The following is an 18,333-nucleotide window of genomic DNA, read 5'->3' as shown; positions in this document are numbered from 1 at the left end:
TTTACAATCTCAATAATAAAATTCTTATTAGTATTCTTAATACTCGTCATCGGTGCCACCGGGTCCGATTCCGGCAAAATCATGCAGGTTCGCCAAACTCCCACAGCTCAGAATCCAGCAGGGCCTCTGTCAGCGACCCAGATCTGGCTTAGCAGCTGCCTTCGTCCTTCAGTCGGCACTCAGGCAAGAGATCGAGAGCTCCCTGCCTGGCAGCAGCTGATCCTCCTCCTCGCTGTTCCCCACTGGGAGCCAATGCAGACACCACGCTGCTGGTGCAGACCCAGATCCGACTAAGATGCAGGCTGCCACCTACAGCTGGAAGCGCCAATGGGAGGAGAGCTCAGCACCCCGGCAGCGGCGTCTCCTCCGGCCGGGAGCGGAGCTTTGCCTCGCTGCTCTGCTTGTCCCAGCTGGGAGGCAACACCAACGCCACCCAAACTGAACAGAGTATAAAAGAGTTCAAATGATCTCCACCTAAAACATCTGCAGCAGGAGTAATGATCCAAACTAATAATTTGTAATATCCATATAATGATAAAACACTGACAGGGCTCAAGTGTCTTGATAGATTAGTACTTTTATTACTATTGTTTGTAGTCCAATGACCTCATTTTCTGTTTCAGTTGAGTGAATGTGAGATGTGAAGGACAGCTGACAGGTGATCATCAGTGAGGGAGGATCTGGATTAATTAAACTCCCATCACGGAATGTTCTGAGCATGTTGCTTTTGCAGCTTAGCTAGCAAAGCCTCAGATGTCCGCTCTGCATCACCAACACATCCCAGGTAGCCAACATGACGTGGGCCCAGCTCCGGCGTAAACTCGGCATGCCGGAAGAAACGCGTCGGGCCAAGTCCGGTTGCCAACACTCCTATTATTGGGATTGCAGTGACGTTGCTGCTCGCACACGTCCACGAACGTACTAACGTGCGTAAATTGAGATAAAAAAAAAAACAGTAGCAGTCGCCTTCAAAATAAAAGCAAAGCAGCTGCATTCCGTGCATGATGTACAATTATTTAGGTTTTATTCCTATTTTCCCATTGACGTCTCGCGGGCCGTACAATGCCCAGGTCTGCTCTAAGTGATGGTTTACTGTAACAATGCACGTCATTCTGTTATCAGCTCCAACCCTAGTGTACAACATTGTGCACCTCTTCTGAAAGTTGTATTAATGTAGAGAGAGAGACGACAACAATACAGACAACATTCTTCTTTATCATTTATTTTGCTTATTCATGAATATTCAGGCTAACAGGAAGTAGTTGGAAAGTTCATAGAGTATTGGTTCTTCTTGGCCATATATCATGGACCAGTGCTGGTGTGTGTGTGTGTGTGTGTGTTGAAGACTTTGGCAGGTCAGCGTGAGTTAGAGTTTCTTGGGCATTCGTGCATCCGGTAGGCACACATGTAGAAGATACCTAGAAGAGAACAATCAGATTTATCAATGTATATAATAAACATAAGAATAAAGCACACCTATGCGTTTTCCTTAGTTCATGGATGCATACCTGAGAAGAATGTGAGCACCACTGACACCCAGCCCATTATATAGGACCAGGAGAATCGCCAGTTGCCGTATCGTTTACCGTAGTAGTTCACGGTCACTCCTGTGTACACAGCCATGGCCAGCAACACAAAGAAGCCTACACAAGAGACACAGACATTTGGGTTTAACTGATGAAGGTTTGCACTACATCAGAGAGGCTTGCATGAAGCCATAGTGGAGACGCTTACAGGAGATGAAGAAGAGGATGCCAGCTGCAAATGTCTTGTCAAACCCGTCAAAGGAGGAGTAGTGGATGAAGGCCATGACGCCGATCACAATGCCAATGAAACAAGCCAGCAGGGAAAGAATCATGAAGGCCCGGGTGGCATCCCAGTACGCTGTGGGTGAGAGGAGACGAAACCAAAGCTAAAAAGTATGTCCAGCACTAAATGAAGAATTATGAAGGTCTCTTAGATTTGATACACACAACTTGTGTAGTTCACAGGGCTGGTATATGCGTGTCATTTTCACAATGAGTTTCTACATCTGCAGGAGACAGCTCTAGTTTGCCATCTAGTGTTTGGGAATGGATTTGCACCTAATTTGATTACATTTATGACAGACAACTGAAAATTGTACCTAATGTTTGTGATATATGAAAGTACAAACTATTCCTGTTAAACCATTCCTTAGTCACAAACATAACCTGTACACTATGTGTAATACAGTTTGGATTGGGGTTAGTAGGAAGTTCACAGACTGATAGTCAGCAAACGAATGAATAAAAATGAGGACCTGCCAGTGCACATGCAGTGGAAGACAGTGAGTCTTACCGATGCTGTCTGTGTGTGTCATGCATTTCCCGGGCACACAGTACCGCCACAGGCCCTGGTGCATGTAATTGCTGGCGTGACGGTACTGCATCCAGTAGTCAGTTGCCGTGGAGACAATGAGGAGTATGTTCCCGACTCCGGCGCAGAACAAACCACCTCCCATGAAGCTGTACATCCTGCCAAAAAACACGGACTGACACGTCGAGAGAAAACAGAGCAGGTCAGAGACTCGCAAACATCTGTCCCCTGCTACACCAATTAAAGCAGGCACTTCCTGTTACAGAGCATGGGGCAACACTGAATATGAATTCAATATCTAAACATATTCAACAAGATGCCAAAAGCGTGACATATCTGATTATAGAAACGGTACTCATTAGACAGAGGGAATTTACATGGTGAACAAGCAGCCAGCTCAGTCTGACAGTCATTAACCTGCCAGACTGAGAGGTCAGTCCATCTTTAAAAACCTTTTTCAGAATTTAATTTGCAGTTCATAGCAAGACTACCGGGTTTTTCAAAGATATCTTTCATGTAATGCTGAACTATGGGGGAAAGCGTATAGAATGGTTAACAACATATCTAGAATAGTTCTTAAAATTAAATTCTGCATCCATAAATGAATGCCATCTTGGGTTTCAATAGTTCATAAGAACTGAGTTTCCCCAACCCCTAAGCTACTTAAAGAGATAATGTAAGGGGCATTTAGGGTTGAAGGTTAACTACCAATCGTAAGAAAGAACTTTAAACCATTTTAACACACATTTTGCACACATTCGATATTAAAGACCTACCTTTATCTTTCTTCCCTCAGAAAAAGTCAGAGATTCCAATATTTCGGGTTATCAAAGCACAGAGGAGCCCAATATTGCGCAGGGCAGGCAGGAAAGTTTTGTTTGTGCGTAGGAAACCAAGCGAACAACCGGGCTGATGGAACAATGGAGCATGCTGAGCCACAACCAATCACAGAGGATGAGTTTTGTGTTTTAGGGAATCTGCTGAAAATACAAAATTGTCAAAGCGCTGCACACAACTCGGTAATACTGATGACACAGGGCTTTTAATTCAAAATGCAGCACAACCACACACACAGTAGACCTATGGCCTGCAATAGGCTTCCCCCATGGCCATGGCTGGAAAAGTGCATTTAGCAGAGATCAGTGCTGAAATGTAAACTCTGATCTCATTTTGATTCGTTCCAGTTGATGTTGCTTTTCCATCAGCATAATAGACAGAAGGATTTATCAAAAAAACTGGTCATTTCTGCCTTAAAGCTATTCTCTGTACCACGCTGACTACACATTATTATGATTCAGGTTGTGCAATGTGTTCATTTACATTAAGTCAATCATTTTCTACAGCAGCTCCCATCACTACAGAGTCCTTTAATGTCTTTCCATCCCTCAATGGAAAGACAAATAGAAGGTTGATTCATTAATGTTACATGTAGTCTCAAACTTATATTAATGAAGAAAAAAAACTGCTCAAACATTTATAAAATAAAACATGTTATATAGTGAACTTGAACACAACCACAAGATGCATATAGATGACGTGACAGAAGAGAGTATGATGAGCTGGATGGTGGGCGGCTAATATACGAGCGACAGCGAGATCCTCCTTGTGGCACTGGCACCGCAGTGACTAGTCTGAGGCAGCCGTCAGTCAGGCGTCAGTCAGGGGCCACAACAGTGGCAAGCGAGCGGCCCGTCAAGAAGCTGCCGAGCTGAGCGGGCAGAGACACATTTCCTGAGAACACCCATTGCTACGATAGGATTTTGATTAAACTGTATTACATCAAACAATCCACAGATTAATCGAAAAGTTGATTATTGCTGTGTACATGGATACATTAATATTAAATCGCCGTCTTGCTTTGGGTCGTTCTTTAAAAGAAAAAACAAATAAACCATAAAACAGATTAAAAACGTACACGGACCAGGGAAGAAGCTGCAATAGAAGTGTTTAACTTTGTTGCAGCACGTTGTGGAGAGAGTGGAAGTTGAACGAGACCTGTGGGTGAGAAGTCAATTCTCTTCTTGATGGTAGCAAACTCGTTTAAGGTGGAAACAATGGTGGGGCAACTACTAACATTGCTCAGATAAATAAACTAAAAAACAAGATATAACAGGATTTTACAATCTGACAACCTTAGTGCGCTGTTTCACAATTCACACAGGTGGCAATCCCATGTGGGTATATATAGCCTACATACCTTAATTTGCTTTTGTAGGCTGCTGCTCCATTTTGTAGTTTGGGTTGCCATGTTTGCCCAATTGTACCATGTTGTCCTGCTGCTCTCACGTGAGGTAATCCTCCCAGTAAAACGCTTGAGATCCCGAAAGCCTGTTCTTGACATTATCATGTCGACACACACGAACATATTTTTAAAAAAGCCCAGGCAAGCTAGCAGTTAGCCATTTCCCCCAGCACAACCACTCCACGTTAAATCGCAATATCTTTCACAAAGCTTTGGTTTAGCAATACCCCACGGCTCATGTCACCAAGGTGTTTAATTTCAAGATTTTCAAAAGACAGACACGCTGTGTAGAAGATAATCCACATTGTTCACTGCAACGTCAGTTACTTAATCATTTCTGACAACTTCGAGCAAATGGTGCCAACAGTATCAGGAAACCAGCCAATCTAATTGCAGTTAATCTGCTTCACCTGGATTCAAATTTGTGCCATCCGGTTTTATTGCCAAAGGCTTTGCGCATTGTTGTTTTCCCACACTCGCAGCACTTGGTAATGGGAGGTGGACCTACTTCTTCAGCCATAGCAGAGATACTGTATGTCTATATAGCGCATTTAAAACACCTTGATATGAGCAGCAAACAAGGGTTAATGGCATCAATCCAGAGTTACATTCATTTCCAAATTACTCAGTAAAGTACACTTCTTTTCTGCTGCCAGCAGGTGGCGCATTGCCCTAAATGACCCTTGAACACAGATCACTATATATGAAGAGTTGAAGCTTTTGAAAGAGTCATGGAAGAATGGTAGAGGATCTTTTAATCAGGAACATGATTGTGAAAAGTTTGTTTGGAATAAATCTGATAAAACAGTTGATTTACATCTAAGAGCAGCAGGAGTTGCCATCAAAAAGTCTGCTGTATTTGCTGTTTCAAGCTTTCATTTTTTTTTAAATGAAAAACCACTATCAGCTAATAAATAGCAGGGGTTCACACTGGTTAGGCTAAAATATGTTATGTCTGTCAGAAATAGCGGAGGCCATGGAAATTCATTTTTTTTATGCATAATAAGGTCATCTATTGTCATCGTAGTCGTGCAGATTTGATAGATTATTGTAAATGTCTGATTTAGCAGCGGTGTTCTCATGACTTGATCGCCAAGCATTGTGTGCATGGGAGAGTCAGTGATTTTGGAGAAAGCGTGTTGATATTTGAACTCAACACCCAAACAAATGAAAAAAAGAAAGTGTCCCACTGACACTGACAACAAGCAGACTGAAAGATTTTCGCTGAATTTGCCAAAAATAAATAAATAATTGCATTAGAATCGCTGACTGCACCTTTAAAGGAGATTATGTACAGTACACAGGCCTAACCAGTAAAATAGACCCTCAGCACAATGCTCTCCACATCATTCAGTTCCTTGGAAGCTTTTTGACCACTGTTCAGAAAAGATTCATATCTGCTTATCGGCAAGTTAAGTGTTATTAGTAACACCTGTCTATTCCTGCTAGGACGAGTCTAAATGTTTTAAACCTGGTTACCCCTGATGTTTACTCGTGTTACTGACACATCTACCTGCTTCTGATGATGATTTCAGAGTCACACTAAAAGCTTGAAACTTCAAATATCAGTGGCTGTCCTGGTACGTTGCATTAAATTCCAAAAGAAGTGCTGCAGCTTTAAGTTCTGGAGGGTTTACTGATAGCAGGCAAAATACAGCACATGTAATGGGGTCACTGGGCGTCACAGTCACCATGCGCGTCTCATTTATGACCACTAGATGGGGACTTTTTTATTCAGTCGTGCAGTAACGACTGAGTCATTAGTTGGATTTTGTCTCACATGAATGGGTTTGTGGCCAGTGTGCCATGATGCGATCGAAGAATCACAATCTCTACTCACTGTGAGATTCTGATTTAAATGATGATTATGTTTAGTTTCTTTTACATGCTCAGCCATATCATCTTCATATCTTACCCCAAATCCATTTTCTATCTTGAATGCTTTACATAATTATCTGTCCTTTTTAAATTGAGACCTTTTGATTAAATTGTATTTGGGATATACTTCAGCTTGTTTCCTGTGTTGTTGTATTGGTTTGTATGTTGGATGCATTTTTATGTCTTATGTAAAGCATTTTGAATCGTGTTGTTGTCAAGGGGGATTTGCAAATAATCTCCTTTCCATAATGATAATGACACCAGCAGCTCCTGCTTAGTGTATTGATCCTACAGGGTCAGACACAGATGAACACCTGTAGAGCAGGTAGGGAGACACTTTAGCAGGATAATCCCCTACTGGCACCAGGGCTTCAGCTCATAATGTATTGGGATCCTGGAAGTGTCGATGTTTAGGCATGGTTTCTCTAATTCAATATTGGTCAGGTTTAAATTTGTACCACTAATGTTTTATGGATTAGTTTTCCCTTTTATTTTGAGTTACGGACACCCTAGGGGGTCTGAGATCCACCCACCATATTCTCACAGAATCCTGTGGGAAACACTGCTTATATTGTGATTTCACTTTCCACTAGAAGGCTGTTTTCTCTTCTGCTGAAGAGGGTTTAAGTTTAAGACGTGTAGGTATGAGCTGCTTTTGCTGGTAAATCACAACCTGTTTGGGGACCAATCCAAAAACGTACAGTTTCATGTGGAAACTTTAAATTGTATTATTCTAAGCAGAGTACTTTTATATCTTCTGTCTTAAAAAGTGTCCGGAGGGGATTTATGAAGTCAGCTAAATTACAGTTAAAACACATTGGTTCAAGGAAATAAGTTTATATAGCAGTAGAAGAAAAAGATCTTCCTGTTGATCCAGTTGAGTACATTTGTGAACATATATGAAGTGGCCTCAGTAACAGACTGTGGCTGCCCTGTGTGTGTGTGTGTGTGGGAGTGTGTGTGTGTGAACCACAGAGACCTTAATCCATGCTTCAGGCCTAAAAGCATAACATTGTAGAACCCTTCTAAATTGCATCGGATTACCATTATCCTTCTCCTAGCCTGGTGGGACTCAGTGAGCATTGCCAGAGGCAGTGGAGTCCAACTCACTTTCCTCACCATCCAACTGCCTCCCTGCCAAAACACTGAAAACCAATGAGATCTGCACAAAAGAGCTGTGAAGGTGCAGGCACGAAGAAAGCCTTTTTATATCCCATCATACTTTCACATATGTTCACAGTCAGGTGAAGGTTACCTCCTTTCATTAAGTCATAGTCACAAACATGTCTTCCTAAAATTCTGCAATCTGAAGAAGGCATCAAATCCTTCGCAGTAGCTTGTGTCAGAAGAGCCATTTTACTGGAACACGAGATAACAAACCCCTCAGAGACAGCTCTGATGGAAAAATGTGAGCTCAGTCTTCTTTTTCCCCCCATTTTATCCGGCTTCTCTTCATACTCCTCTAAGTTATCTGACTTATCCGACACACATGCACCTAATTTCATGTCATAAAGAAAGATATTTTGTTTACTTTGCTCAAGTGGTTTGTAGGCAGGCCTACCAGAATTATTTCAGGATAAATTTAAAGCGTGTGTCGGTATTTTCCAGTACAAATCAAACATTTCTATTAACTGGCTCTATGAAGAAGACTAAGAGTAATTCTTGCAGAACTAAGAGGTACTTAGGCTTTGCTTTGCGCTACATGCTAACATCAGCATGCTAACCATGGACTGTATATAAGAAGTGGACATATTCACTGTGACATCACCCATTGGTTTCCAAACTGCTGGTATGACGCCTAGAGTTTGGCATGTTGGCCACCACCAAAATTACTAATGTGAACACAAATTATATATTTATTATTATTAAAATGTTCCGTAGGTCATAAACCAATTGGAAAAAAATATATTTCTCACCAAATTTGTAACAGTTATGGGGACATGAGTGGCTCTACCAAATTGTCATGGCAAACTATTTTATAGATTTTAAGAAATATCGGTCTGGACCAAAACAGAGGACCGACCGACATTGCCAGGTCTAGAGCATAATATTCTGTTTAATTCAGACATGCACGGAGGCATTTTTTGTAATAAATGTTTTATTGATCAGTTTAAAAATAATAATTAATCTTGACAGAGCTAACACACTGGTGATCTACAGGAATACCACAGTACACAGTCACACAGCAATGAGAGATAAAAAGAGAAACACACAAACACCACATCATGCACTGAGACACACACACACACACACTCACGATGGTTAATCACCACTTGTTCAGCCTTGTGTCTTCTCCAGTTTTTCGTCAAACACACACATCATCATGGTTTCATGGTCGGGAGTAAACATAATATACATTCATTAATCTGCTGTACAATAATGTAATTGTTACATCAAATTCCCAATGCCTAAAAATACAGTATTTTTTAAACCCCAGATTCCTTTCTGGTAATACATCATCTGATCACATTTTTTAAAAAATTGCAAAGATGGCTATATACATGGAGAAAGGGTGACGATTAAGATAAAATCATTAAGATAAAACAAAATAGTTTGTGAAAAGCCAGATGGCAAGCCTTGACGCTTTCCCTTTAGTCTTCAGTTTTTCATAATGGCAACAGATTGATGCTTTGCAAAGACAGGAAACCGGGGAGGACAAGAGGATGCCATGCCATCGACGGCCATCTACATGAGGTTCTGGAAACAAACACAGAGAGCATTGAGACAGTGCAAGAGTCTGAGAGTTACATTTAAATATAGGTTAAAAACAGAAACATGGAGATTAATAAACAGTATAGAGCCTGACCAGTACTGAATTTTTATATGAAATACCAATATCAATATTTTGGGGATATTTTTCTCCATTCTTGTTTTAAAATTCATAAACACGTAACTTCTTTAATTCTTAAATTCTTAAAAGATACATTCTGACATGGACATTTTTTCTTTTTTCAAACCACACTTATGGGAATGCTTGCATACTTGCACACAAGAAAACTTGAGCAGCACCCAAACTCAGACTTTTAGACTTCTGGTGACTCTCTATGTTAGATAACTATACTTTCTGCCCAAAATCCAGGGGAAACGTACATTATGTGCTGTCTCAAGGAATCTGACAAGCAGCTCAAAATGCCCTCAATCTGCTGCTGAACTGACTGTGACCCACACTATACAGACACAATTTAGTTCAGCAGTTCCGACCGTAAGTCTAGACATACCTCATCTCTCCTCCGGCCAGCGGTGGAGGGTCGTGAAAGAACTCCTCCACCCAGGGACCCGTAGCCTGACATCTGGACCTGGGGCAGAAAGCTGGGCTGTCCGTATGGGATTACATTCTCATCTGTGGATGACAAACAAATCACTCCAAGTTACAGCTGTATTTATATAGGTTAAACCCTAAGTGATGGAGCAGACTGAAAATAGACCCCCTGCTACTAAAAGCGGAGTTACTACTATGGCATAATAAATGTGCATACACGGGTGGCAGTTGGTTCTTTCTAAGCTCAAAGGGGATTTATAGGAAGCATCACAATAAGATTAATACACATCTATTTGGGTTCCAGCTGTTGAAGCAAATGGCATGTGCTGCTGGGACAGAAATTGTTCTTTTATCATCTATTGTTGACAGAAACAGAATGATGCCACAGAGGTGAGTATCACATACTGTTCGTACCCTGTGACAACAACTTTGTAGTTCCTCTCCTTTGGGGTGAGAAATGTTCTCCCCTCTTCTGAAGAGTTGGCGAGTCGCTCCCCTCTTTTCTTTCAGTGTCTGTTCGACTGCGGCTCAAAACATCAGCCAAGAGCAGCAAGGAGTCATCTGTAGGGGGAGGGGCTGGTGGAGGGGGAAGTTCTGCATATGCATGCAATGGTGATTATAAACTACAGGCATAAATACCGCTTTAAAGTAATGGTTTGCCATTAAAAGAAAGTTGATTTGCTTACTTGCTGAGGGTCAAATGAAAACATTGAAACCACTTTAATGCCTGTGTGTTAAATATGAAGCTGCAACCTGCAGGCAGTTTGCTTAGCTTAGCATAAAGACTGGAAACGGGGAACAGTTTGCCTGGCTCTGTCGAAATGTAACAAAGTTCACCTCATAGCACCTCTAAAGCACACTGATTAACATATTATATCTTGTTTATATAATCAGAACAAAAGACGCAGAGTAAAACAAATCAATTGTCCGTTTTATGAGGGGTTATCTGCCAAGCTAGTTTTTCTGGCTATTAACAACTGCCAGGCAACCAGTAAAGGATGTTACTGGTTCTGGCAAGGAAAGAGTTTGGCACACAACACCCTGTAAAACCCACCACATGAATGCAAATAGGAACTCTTCCCAAAAAGTCAAACAGTTCCTTATATAGTCTTTGACGTTAGCAATACCCCGACTTGCTTAAAACTGTTAGACCACAATCAATGCAAGATGAATTTTTCAATACAGCCATGCTGCTAGTGTGGTGTAAAATGCTCATGAATGAATCACATGAATAGTATTATTCCTCTTTCCTTTATCCCCCAAACTAAAACAGAAGTTAGATGAGTTACAAAGAGTGCGTCACACCTGCTTGGTTGTGTAGCTCTCGTCTGAGTTGTCCATCCTTGAGTGTTTTCTTCTTACTCCTGGATCTGTGTGCCTGGGCTGCAGGGCTGGACTCGGCAGCTGGAGCAGAAGATTGCTCTGACAAGAAAGCACGCTGATGTCATCTTCAGGAAACTTAAGAGCAAACTAAAGAACACTGAGTTGCATGACATTATTTTTTCACGTACAACTACTTTCTGCTGGATAACATCATCAACTAAATTATACATGACACTGTGTGGTTGTGCGCTGCCTCTTGGGAAGTCACTACCAAAGATGGAAGGCTTTAAAGGTGCAATGTGTAAAATCTGGCCTGAATTTTGGTTTAAATCATTCAACAAACAGTAATTAGCAACTCCAGGTGAAGAATTGACAGTGTTGATGTTATGTCAAAGACGTCTATGTATTGTGTTGAAGAGATATCTACTGAAGTGAGCATGTAAACCTGCTAGCCCCGTCCTGTCTTGTGATACCACTTGTACCTCGAGAGGCAATCGGCTTCACTGTAAGGTCTAGTCTGCCCTCAGTCTAACATGAGAGGACAAAGAAGTAGAGCAGCCCTGAGAGCTTGTCAATCATGTTCGAGGTACAGGGTATGAATAGAAGATACTCATATTTTTGTTTGGTCCCTCCCGCCACCATGAGACTACTTCCCCTGGAGGAGGGTGGGTTAGCAGTTTGGTCAAATTTGCGTATTCTTGCCCGGCTAGTAAGTAAGTATTTGGCCTTTTTTTTTGGTGATTGTAAATGTAGATTGTATGTACCCACAAGAAGAGGTGAAATGCTGCCCCCTGTTTTTTGGAGCGTGTGGCCAGATCTTACACATTGCACTTTTAAACTGAATATGATTGTACATTTACCGAGGCTTTCCCCCTTCAAATCTTCTGCCCATTGGCTGGCGTGGTAGATCTCCCTGGCCACCTGGGCCTTGGTGTTGTTAAACAGATCTGGGTTGGACTGGGAAACATGGGAGCCTGAGTGGTGACGGGCCAACAGGTCAAAGTGCTGCAGCCGTGGACTGTCGCTGGGCTTGTGTGTGTCTCGCTGGGGGGTCGACATCAGTGTTGCTGCGTAGGACAGCTTGTCTGGTTTGGAGGGCAGGCTGGAGAGTTCCTCCCTGGAAGTGTCCATCAGGTAGGTTCTGGCAGGCAGCGGAGGACACCAGTTGTCATCCTCCCCAGAGCTAGAGGATGGACAGTGAGTAACAACATGAGTGTGTGCCTCAGAGGAAAAAAAACACTGAACACTTGGGAAATCTACTTATATATAATAAATGTAAGTAAAACAAGTGCACAGCCATGCTAGCGGCTCTGTGAGGCTGTACATCGGTGCTTTGAGCGCTAACATCAATGTGAGTTAGTTTAGAGTATTAACATGCTAACATTTGTTTATTAGCACTAAACACAAAGGTATAGCTGAATTTGCTTTTCAGGTATTTGGTCATGAACCAAACCTAATTCAAATTTAGTACCTGATATTGGCCCTACATTTAAATTTAAAGAGGAACAACTGGTGTTGCAATGTGGGTGGTATGTGCTACCGGCGTCTGGCGCATCCCTGCTCACCCGTCCGCAGTTGTCTAATGGATGACACGAAATTACGCGTTTCACGTCATCTGGTGGACCGTCTGGTGGGTGAGCAGGGAGCTCCGTGCGCCGGCAACACGGCGAGAAGCTGAACATTTGTTCATTTGCACAAACAACAAACAACACCGGTCATTTGCAACGATACAAAGCCGGTTTAAAATAAGTTTTCCTCTCAGGGATCACCCTTTAAATCGGTCTTAAGGGGACTTGAATGTCGGTATTAAATTGTATGGCAATCTATTTGATATCTAAGTTTGGACCAAAACCGATGGACCAACACTGCCATCCATAGAGACATACCACTGACATGGCTAAATGACTAAATCTATGAAAAGATGTTTATAAGTAAAAGGGGTATTGTTAAAAAAAAAAAAAATCTATTTCCAAGTTCAAAGAAAAGGGGAAGGAACATAGAGTTGGAGAGAACCACCCTTCGTGATTTGTGTTGTCACTTCAGTGCCGGCAGCGCTAATTTAATGATGGACGTGTCATTGAAAACGGAAAGTACTAATCCAGACTGTCAGATGGTGGCTAACATCATTACAAAAGACACGGCACAGTCAGAACAGCCGTCCGATCCCACCCCGTTATGTCCACAATCTAATCTGTCAGAAATAGTTAGAGGAGACACTCCCCTCTGAAACCCCACAGCTCAATCTACTCACTGCCTGCAGACACAACCGTTGTTAATTTGAAAACTCCCCAGACTCCAAACTTCACTGAAGATTTGTTTGACAGCCTTGGCAGAGTTACAGGGCAGGTTTGATATCCATCTGCTTTAACTCTCTCTGTCATGTAGGTGAACTCAGATGTCTTGATGCTATAAATAAACTGAGTATTAAGATAGCATAAAAAGCAATTGTGTTCTTAGAAGAAGAAAAAAGGGGGTCTTGATGTAGAACTTCAAATAAGTCTAAATAAGTCTCACCTGTGTTGATCGTCCTCTTTGTCAGTCTTTGTGTGACCTCTGTCTTTGTTGGCAGGAAGAGGCAGCGACAAAACATCCACCCAGGTGAGCGGAACCGGCCTGGACGAGGACCCGGTGGACCTCTGCTTTACCAGTTTGTCTATAAACACAAAACGCAATGTGTCATATTGTGTACAAGGTATAATCACTGTGTTCTTATCATCTCCACCCAGACCCTGAGGTTGAATTTGCTGGCCGTTTGAAGTGATAAATATGCTCAAGTACATAAAGGCTTTTAAACCCATTGCTTCTCCTTGCTCTGCTTATGAGTGCCTGAAGGACATTTCTCTTCATTGACGTTTTTGTATATTCAAGAGCCCTCTGAGGTGTCCTAGAATTTCTGCATATTAAACCTTGCATGGCTTTCATGGCAGTCACTGTATGTGAGTGATACTCTATGTGAGTTATAGCCCCTTACATATTTTTTTGCACTTCATTTATTAATATTTGAATGCCTATGTATACACTACATGATGCTTTCCTAGATCAGCGGCAGGGTACAATAAGTGGCAGTGTGAAGCTAATGCTGCTTTCAAAATGAAAGACGCAGGAGCAAGTTGTGCAACATCTCTGTTAATTGTGTTAATTCGCCTTCATCAAATCCTCGTTATCAATATGTCATCATTTCCACCTGCAATTTTCTGGCAATTCCTGTGTTTTATTGTGCAAAAATGAATTTAGCATTTTTCAGTTCTGGTTTCTGCTGCATATTTTATTTGAAACTGATAAAAAAAATACAAGCATGGAGGCATACATGCTGTATATATCCATTAGAATCAAGCCTACATTTAACAATACTATAGCAAGTATTGTACTTTAACCTGCCTATTCTTTGAGTAGCAACATTTAAATTCACACAATGAACAGTATAATGTTCAGCAGGCATACAAACTGTGAGTCAACATGCATCAAACACAGCTTCAGTCATCAGTAAAACCAAAGTTTGGACTCATTGTGCAGAGTGTCACTGTGTTATGAAATAAAAAAATGGATTATAGCCCTCACCGTTGCTTTTCTTAGGATACTGGAGCTTGGCATATTCAGACCCAGACTGACCAGACTGGATGGTCCACTGGTCCAGGTCTAGCTCCAGACCCACAAGGCCACCGTTTGACAGCACTGGGTTGCTGCTGTACGGATCCGGACCCTGGTTGTAGGACGTGCTGGAGTAGGTGTCGTAGTACGCCAGCAGGTCGTCCTCAGCGGCCGTGTTGATGGTGCTGTAGATGGGACTGTCGTTGGACGCCGTGCTGCGTTTCTCTGACTGGTTCGGGTAGTTTATGATGCCGACTGCTGAACAGCGAAGGTTCATTAACAACAACAATTATATATATTTTGTATTCTGAGAGTTATTTCATCAAACATTCACAGTCAGACAGCTCTTACTGTTACTATAATATCTGTCTGAGTCCAGTTTGCTAGAGCAGCAGTTGACAGACTCCTTGCTGTTATGAGTGAGGTTTGAAGTGGGCCAAGAGTCAGCCAGCCAGGGGTAGTTGCCCATGTTTGATCCCAACAAGCCAGGCCTGGAAAGAGAGGTGAGATTATATCCAAACGTTGTACATCCAATACACAAACATTATCTGAATCAAATCATGATCTTCAGTTTACCCTCCATTGATGATTCCAGATCCTTCACTGTGAGCAAAGCCAACTGGAAAAAAAGCAAGTTCTCAGTTATCCATCTTGTTTTACAGCAGGAAAGATTCACAGGAAGATGAATACATTTCAAACGGAATTTTGCTCCATTCCAAAAAATAGAAAGAGTTTAAGAGTGCAGATTTAAATCGATATTTTACGAAGATATTCCGATGACCTACATAAACACATCTATATACATCATGCCTGCAATACATAAAAATGCAAATGTTTTTTGATGAATCGATGAAGCTGTTTCTTGAATGAGTCTGTGGCATCTAAATGAAGAAGGTAACATATTCCATTCTAAAATGTGAAACAAAACAATCTTTGGTCATTAGTGTGGCAATAATAGTCACTGTGAAATATTTATGGGAAAATCAAATTGCATATGTTTTTCCTTAAGGCTTTGGTCCGTCCATTGTGTATTTATATACATGAATATCTCTCAAAGTTAGAAAGCCTGGAGTTAGCATAAACTGTGATGTGTTTCCATGTTAATATGTGCCAAAATCTAAACTAAACTGCCTACAGTGGTTACTGTTTGCTTCAGTGTGTCTTCAGTGTTTTACTTTATTCCTGCAATGCAAACTGCCCAGTGGGGATAAATACATTTTATTTAATTGAATTTGCAGTGCAAGTGCGTACAAACTAAAATTGAAAACATTCATCACCGCTGGAGATATCCTCCCAGCGGTCTATTAAGAGCTTGTCACCTAGAAGCTGACGGTTTGCTGTACAACAACTGAGGCCTTTTTTTTCTCTGTAACTTCTCCTTTTCATTGACAAGAGAGATTTATAATGAACAAGGTGTCTGAAAACCCATACTGGGGCACGTCATTGTGGCCTTTTCTGCTTTTTGCTGCAGTTCTTTCTTAAAGGAGAAATCTTCCCAACATCAAACATCTAAAACTCCACAAATGTCAAATTCCAGAAATGCAACTTACAGATATCTTCCAGTTAATACTTTTGAACATCCAACACCTGTCATGATGCTGAAACTTAGTTAAGAAACACAAACCTGCTGGTGTGTATGCGAATGATGTGGTGTAGTGTCCCAGCTGCTTCCTCCTGTGGTGTCGACAGTAAAGCCAACCGCTGAAGCCCATCAGCACCAACCACGCAGCCACACCGAGTCCTGCGATGAAGGCCGGCTGCCGGACGACGCTTGTGATCTGCTCTGATATGCTGAGGTCACCGCCTTTCTTCACAGGTGTCTTGCCCAGAGGCAGAGCTGAAAGAAAAGTAGTAAAGAAGACATTGTGGAGAGTTGCTCTTTTGTTGTGTTTTTAAGCCATGCTGTAGGAGGTTGTTGAAAAAGGATCTGGTGACAGTTTAAGGCAAACATTTCGCTTTCTTGTCAATAGTTAGATGAGATATGTTCGTTAGTTCAATATGTAGAAACCCCTACGAGTGACGTGACACTAGGCGTGTGGCACATAGCCCTCCGTAAAATCACAACTTGTTTTTGTTTTTTCAATTCGATTTTTGCATGAGTCAATCAAACAGGATACAATATGTTAATTGGTGAGATTTAGAGGTGCTGGTAGGTGGAATTTGTTACCTTTGGACAAAGCCAGGCTAGCTGTTTCCAGGCTTTATGCTAAGCTAACTGGGTGTGGCTTCACATTTACAGCAAAGACATGCAAGTGGCATAATTTCTCTCATCTAACTTTTGGCAAGCGAACGAATAAGCATGTTACCACAAATGTCACATTATTCCTCTAAGAATCTGCAGCAGAATTAAAGAGGAAAATAAAAAGATTTCAGAAAACACAGAATACAACTCACCTCCTCTGGGCTACAACTAGCTGACTTCAAACACAGCTCTTATAAACATCTTTGCTTTACTGTGACTTCTTTACTTTTCACACTCAGAACATCAGTGTTGATGATGCCACTGTCGTAAAGTCATTCGCACAGCATAGAGTAATCAACATTCCACATACAGATTTTCATTTGTGGTGCACTGAGCCCGCTGAGAGCACATCTTGCCATATATCAATCTGTAATGGCTGTAACAGTTTGAGTGACTCACTGAGAAGCAGGCTGACAGGTGGGGTTTGAGCGCCCACGCCCAGACTGGTGACAGCAGCCACCACCACGGAGTAGCGGACGTCAGTCAACAGGCCAGTCAGCAAGATGGACAGAACCGCTCCATCCACTGTTCGGTTTATCTGGTTTTCCTGCTCCGTGCTGCTGCCCAGACACCAGACCTGATCCACACCAGACATGGAGGGGTTAATGTTTGAGTCTTAAAAACATGAAAACACATAAAGACAACCCCTGTGACAAAATGTGACCTGTTATTGTAATAAGACACTCTGATAAAAAACTTGCTTTTTAAATTTTGGCATTGAAGCTTTATCTGGTAGCACGCAGCGGAGAATGACAGCAAAGATCGGGCAGGGATAAGAGAAAGAGAAAGGGATGCCAATGCAATGACAGTTAAAAGCCAGATTTTAAATCCTGGCTTGCGCGTGCCTTTAGGTATTCAGTTTATGTTACTCTGCAATGAAAGATCATGAAGGTTGGTATAAAAAATGAGTTTATATAAGACATTTTCCGATTCTTTCAGTAAAAGTACATCATGTTACAATATTCTATTGCTAGTAAAAGTCCTCTTTTCCTCACATCAACGTCATTCTGTGTGAATCAAGGTTGATTATAGTGCACGAGTTGTGTGAGAGTTTGTGAATGGATGTTTTGTTGTTCCTAATCGAAGCATTTACTTCAATCTTCTTTAGCATTCAAGCTAATAATTAATAGAGAAATCATCATTTTAGGGGTGAAGTATTTCTTTAAAGTTATATTTTCAAACAACTTTGCAAATCATTATCATAAATGATCATTTTAGTGATGAAATTATGAATCAATAAACTAGTAGATTACCAGAGAGTTGACCATTAACTACTGGTCATACCAGACCAAGCAGTAATGAATGTATCAAATTGAAATTTTCTGAGCATTTTACTGCTTACGAATTCAACTTAATATGTAACATGTATTTAATGTTTCAAAATAAAAGGACTAATGCAGAATGTTAGTAGGGTTTTGATGTTGCAGCTGGTCAATGTGGAGCTAATTTGAACTACTGTTGGCT

The 18,333-nt window shown here is 41.5% G+C and overlaps 2 protein-coding genes across 2 annotated transcripts in view; both read right to left on the bottom strand.

The window, feature by feature from the left end:
- Positions 1–1,356: 1,356 nt before the first annotated feature.
- lim2.3 (lens intrinsic membrane protein 2.3) lies at positions 1,357–4,871 on the bottom strand (the record flags this gene model as incomplete). Its single annotated transcript, XM_079165858.1, has 6 exons — positions 4,535–4,871; positions 3,114–3,317; positions 2,320–2,512; positions 1,735–1,884; positions 1,509–1,643; positions 1,357–1,418 (listed from the first exon to the last, which is right to left on the bottom strand). The coding sequence occupies exons 3-6, from the start codon at positions 2,492–2,494 to the stop codon at positions 1,357–1,359; spliced, it is 522 nt and encodes a 173-aa protein (XP_079021984.1). The 5' UTR covers positions 2,495–2,512; positions 3,114–3,317; positions 4,535–4,871.
- A 4,250-nt stretch (positions 4,872–9,121) lies between these two features.
- Positions 9,122–18,333, bottom strand: part of LOC306701427 (roundabout homolog 2) — a 45,247-nt gene continuing 36,035 nt past the window's right edge. Inside the window, exons 16-26 of the mRNA XM_079166731.1 lie at positions 17,269–17,446; positions 16,252–16,464; positions 15,204–15,246; positions 14,979–15,118; positions 14,598–14,882; positions 13,554–13,692; positions 11,900–12,222; positions 11,022–11,138; positions 10,131–10,310; positions 9,676–9,797; positions 9,122–9,154 (exon numbers count right to left, since the gene is read on the bottom strand). Coding sequence (XP_079022857.1) covers positions 9,143–9,154; positions 9,676–9,797; positions 10,131–10,310; positions 11,022–11,138; positions 11,900–12,222; positions 13,554–13,692; positions 14,598–14,882; positions 14,979–15,118; positions 15,204–15,246; positions 16,252–16,464; positions 17,269–17,446 — 1,752 coding nt within the window. The 3' untranslated portion in view covers positions 9,122–9,142. The remainder of the gene's footprint in view (positions 9,155–9,675; positions 9,798–10,130; positions 10,311–11,021; positions 11,139–11,899; positions 12,223–13,553; positions 13,693–14,597; positions 14,883–14,978; positions 15,119–15,203; positions 15,247–16,251; positions 16,465–17,268; positions 17,447–18,333) is intronic.

Source organism: Pholis gunnellus, assembly GCF_910591455.1.
Source record: "Pholis gunnellus genome assembly, chromosome: 9".
Taxonomy (NCBI): domain Eukaryota; kingdom Metazoa; phylum Chordata; class Actinopteri; order Perciformes; family Pholidae; genus Pholis; species Pholis gunnellus.
This window is presented reverse-complemented; position numbering and strand designations above follow the sequence as displayed.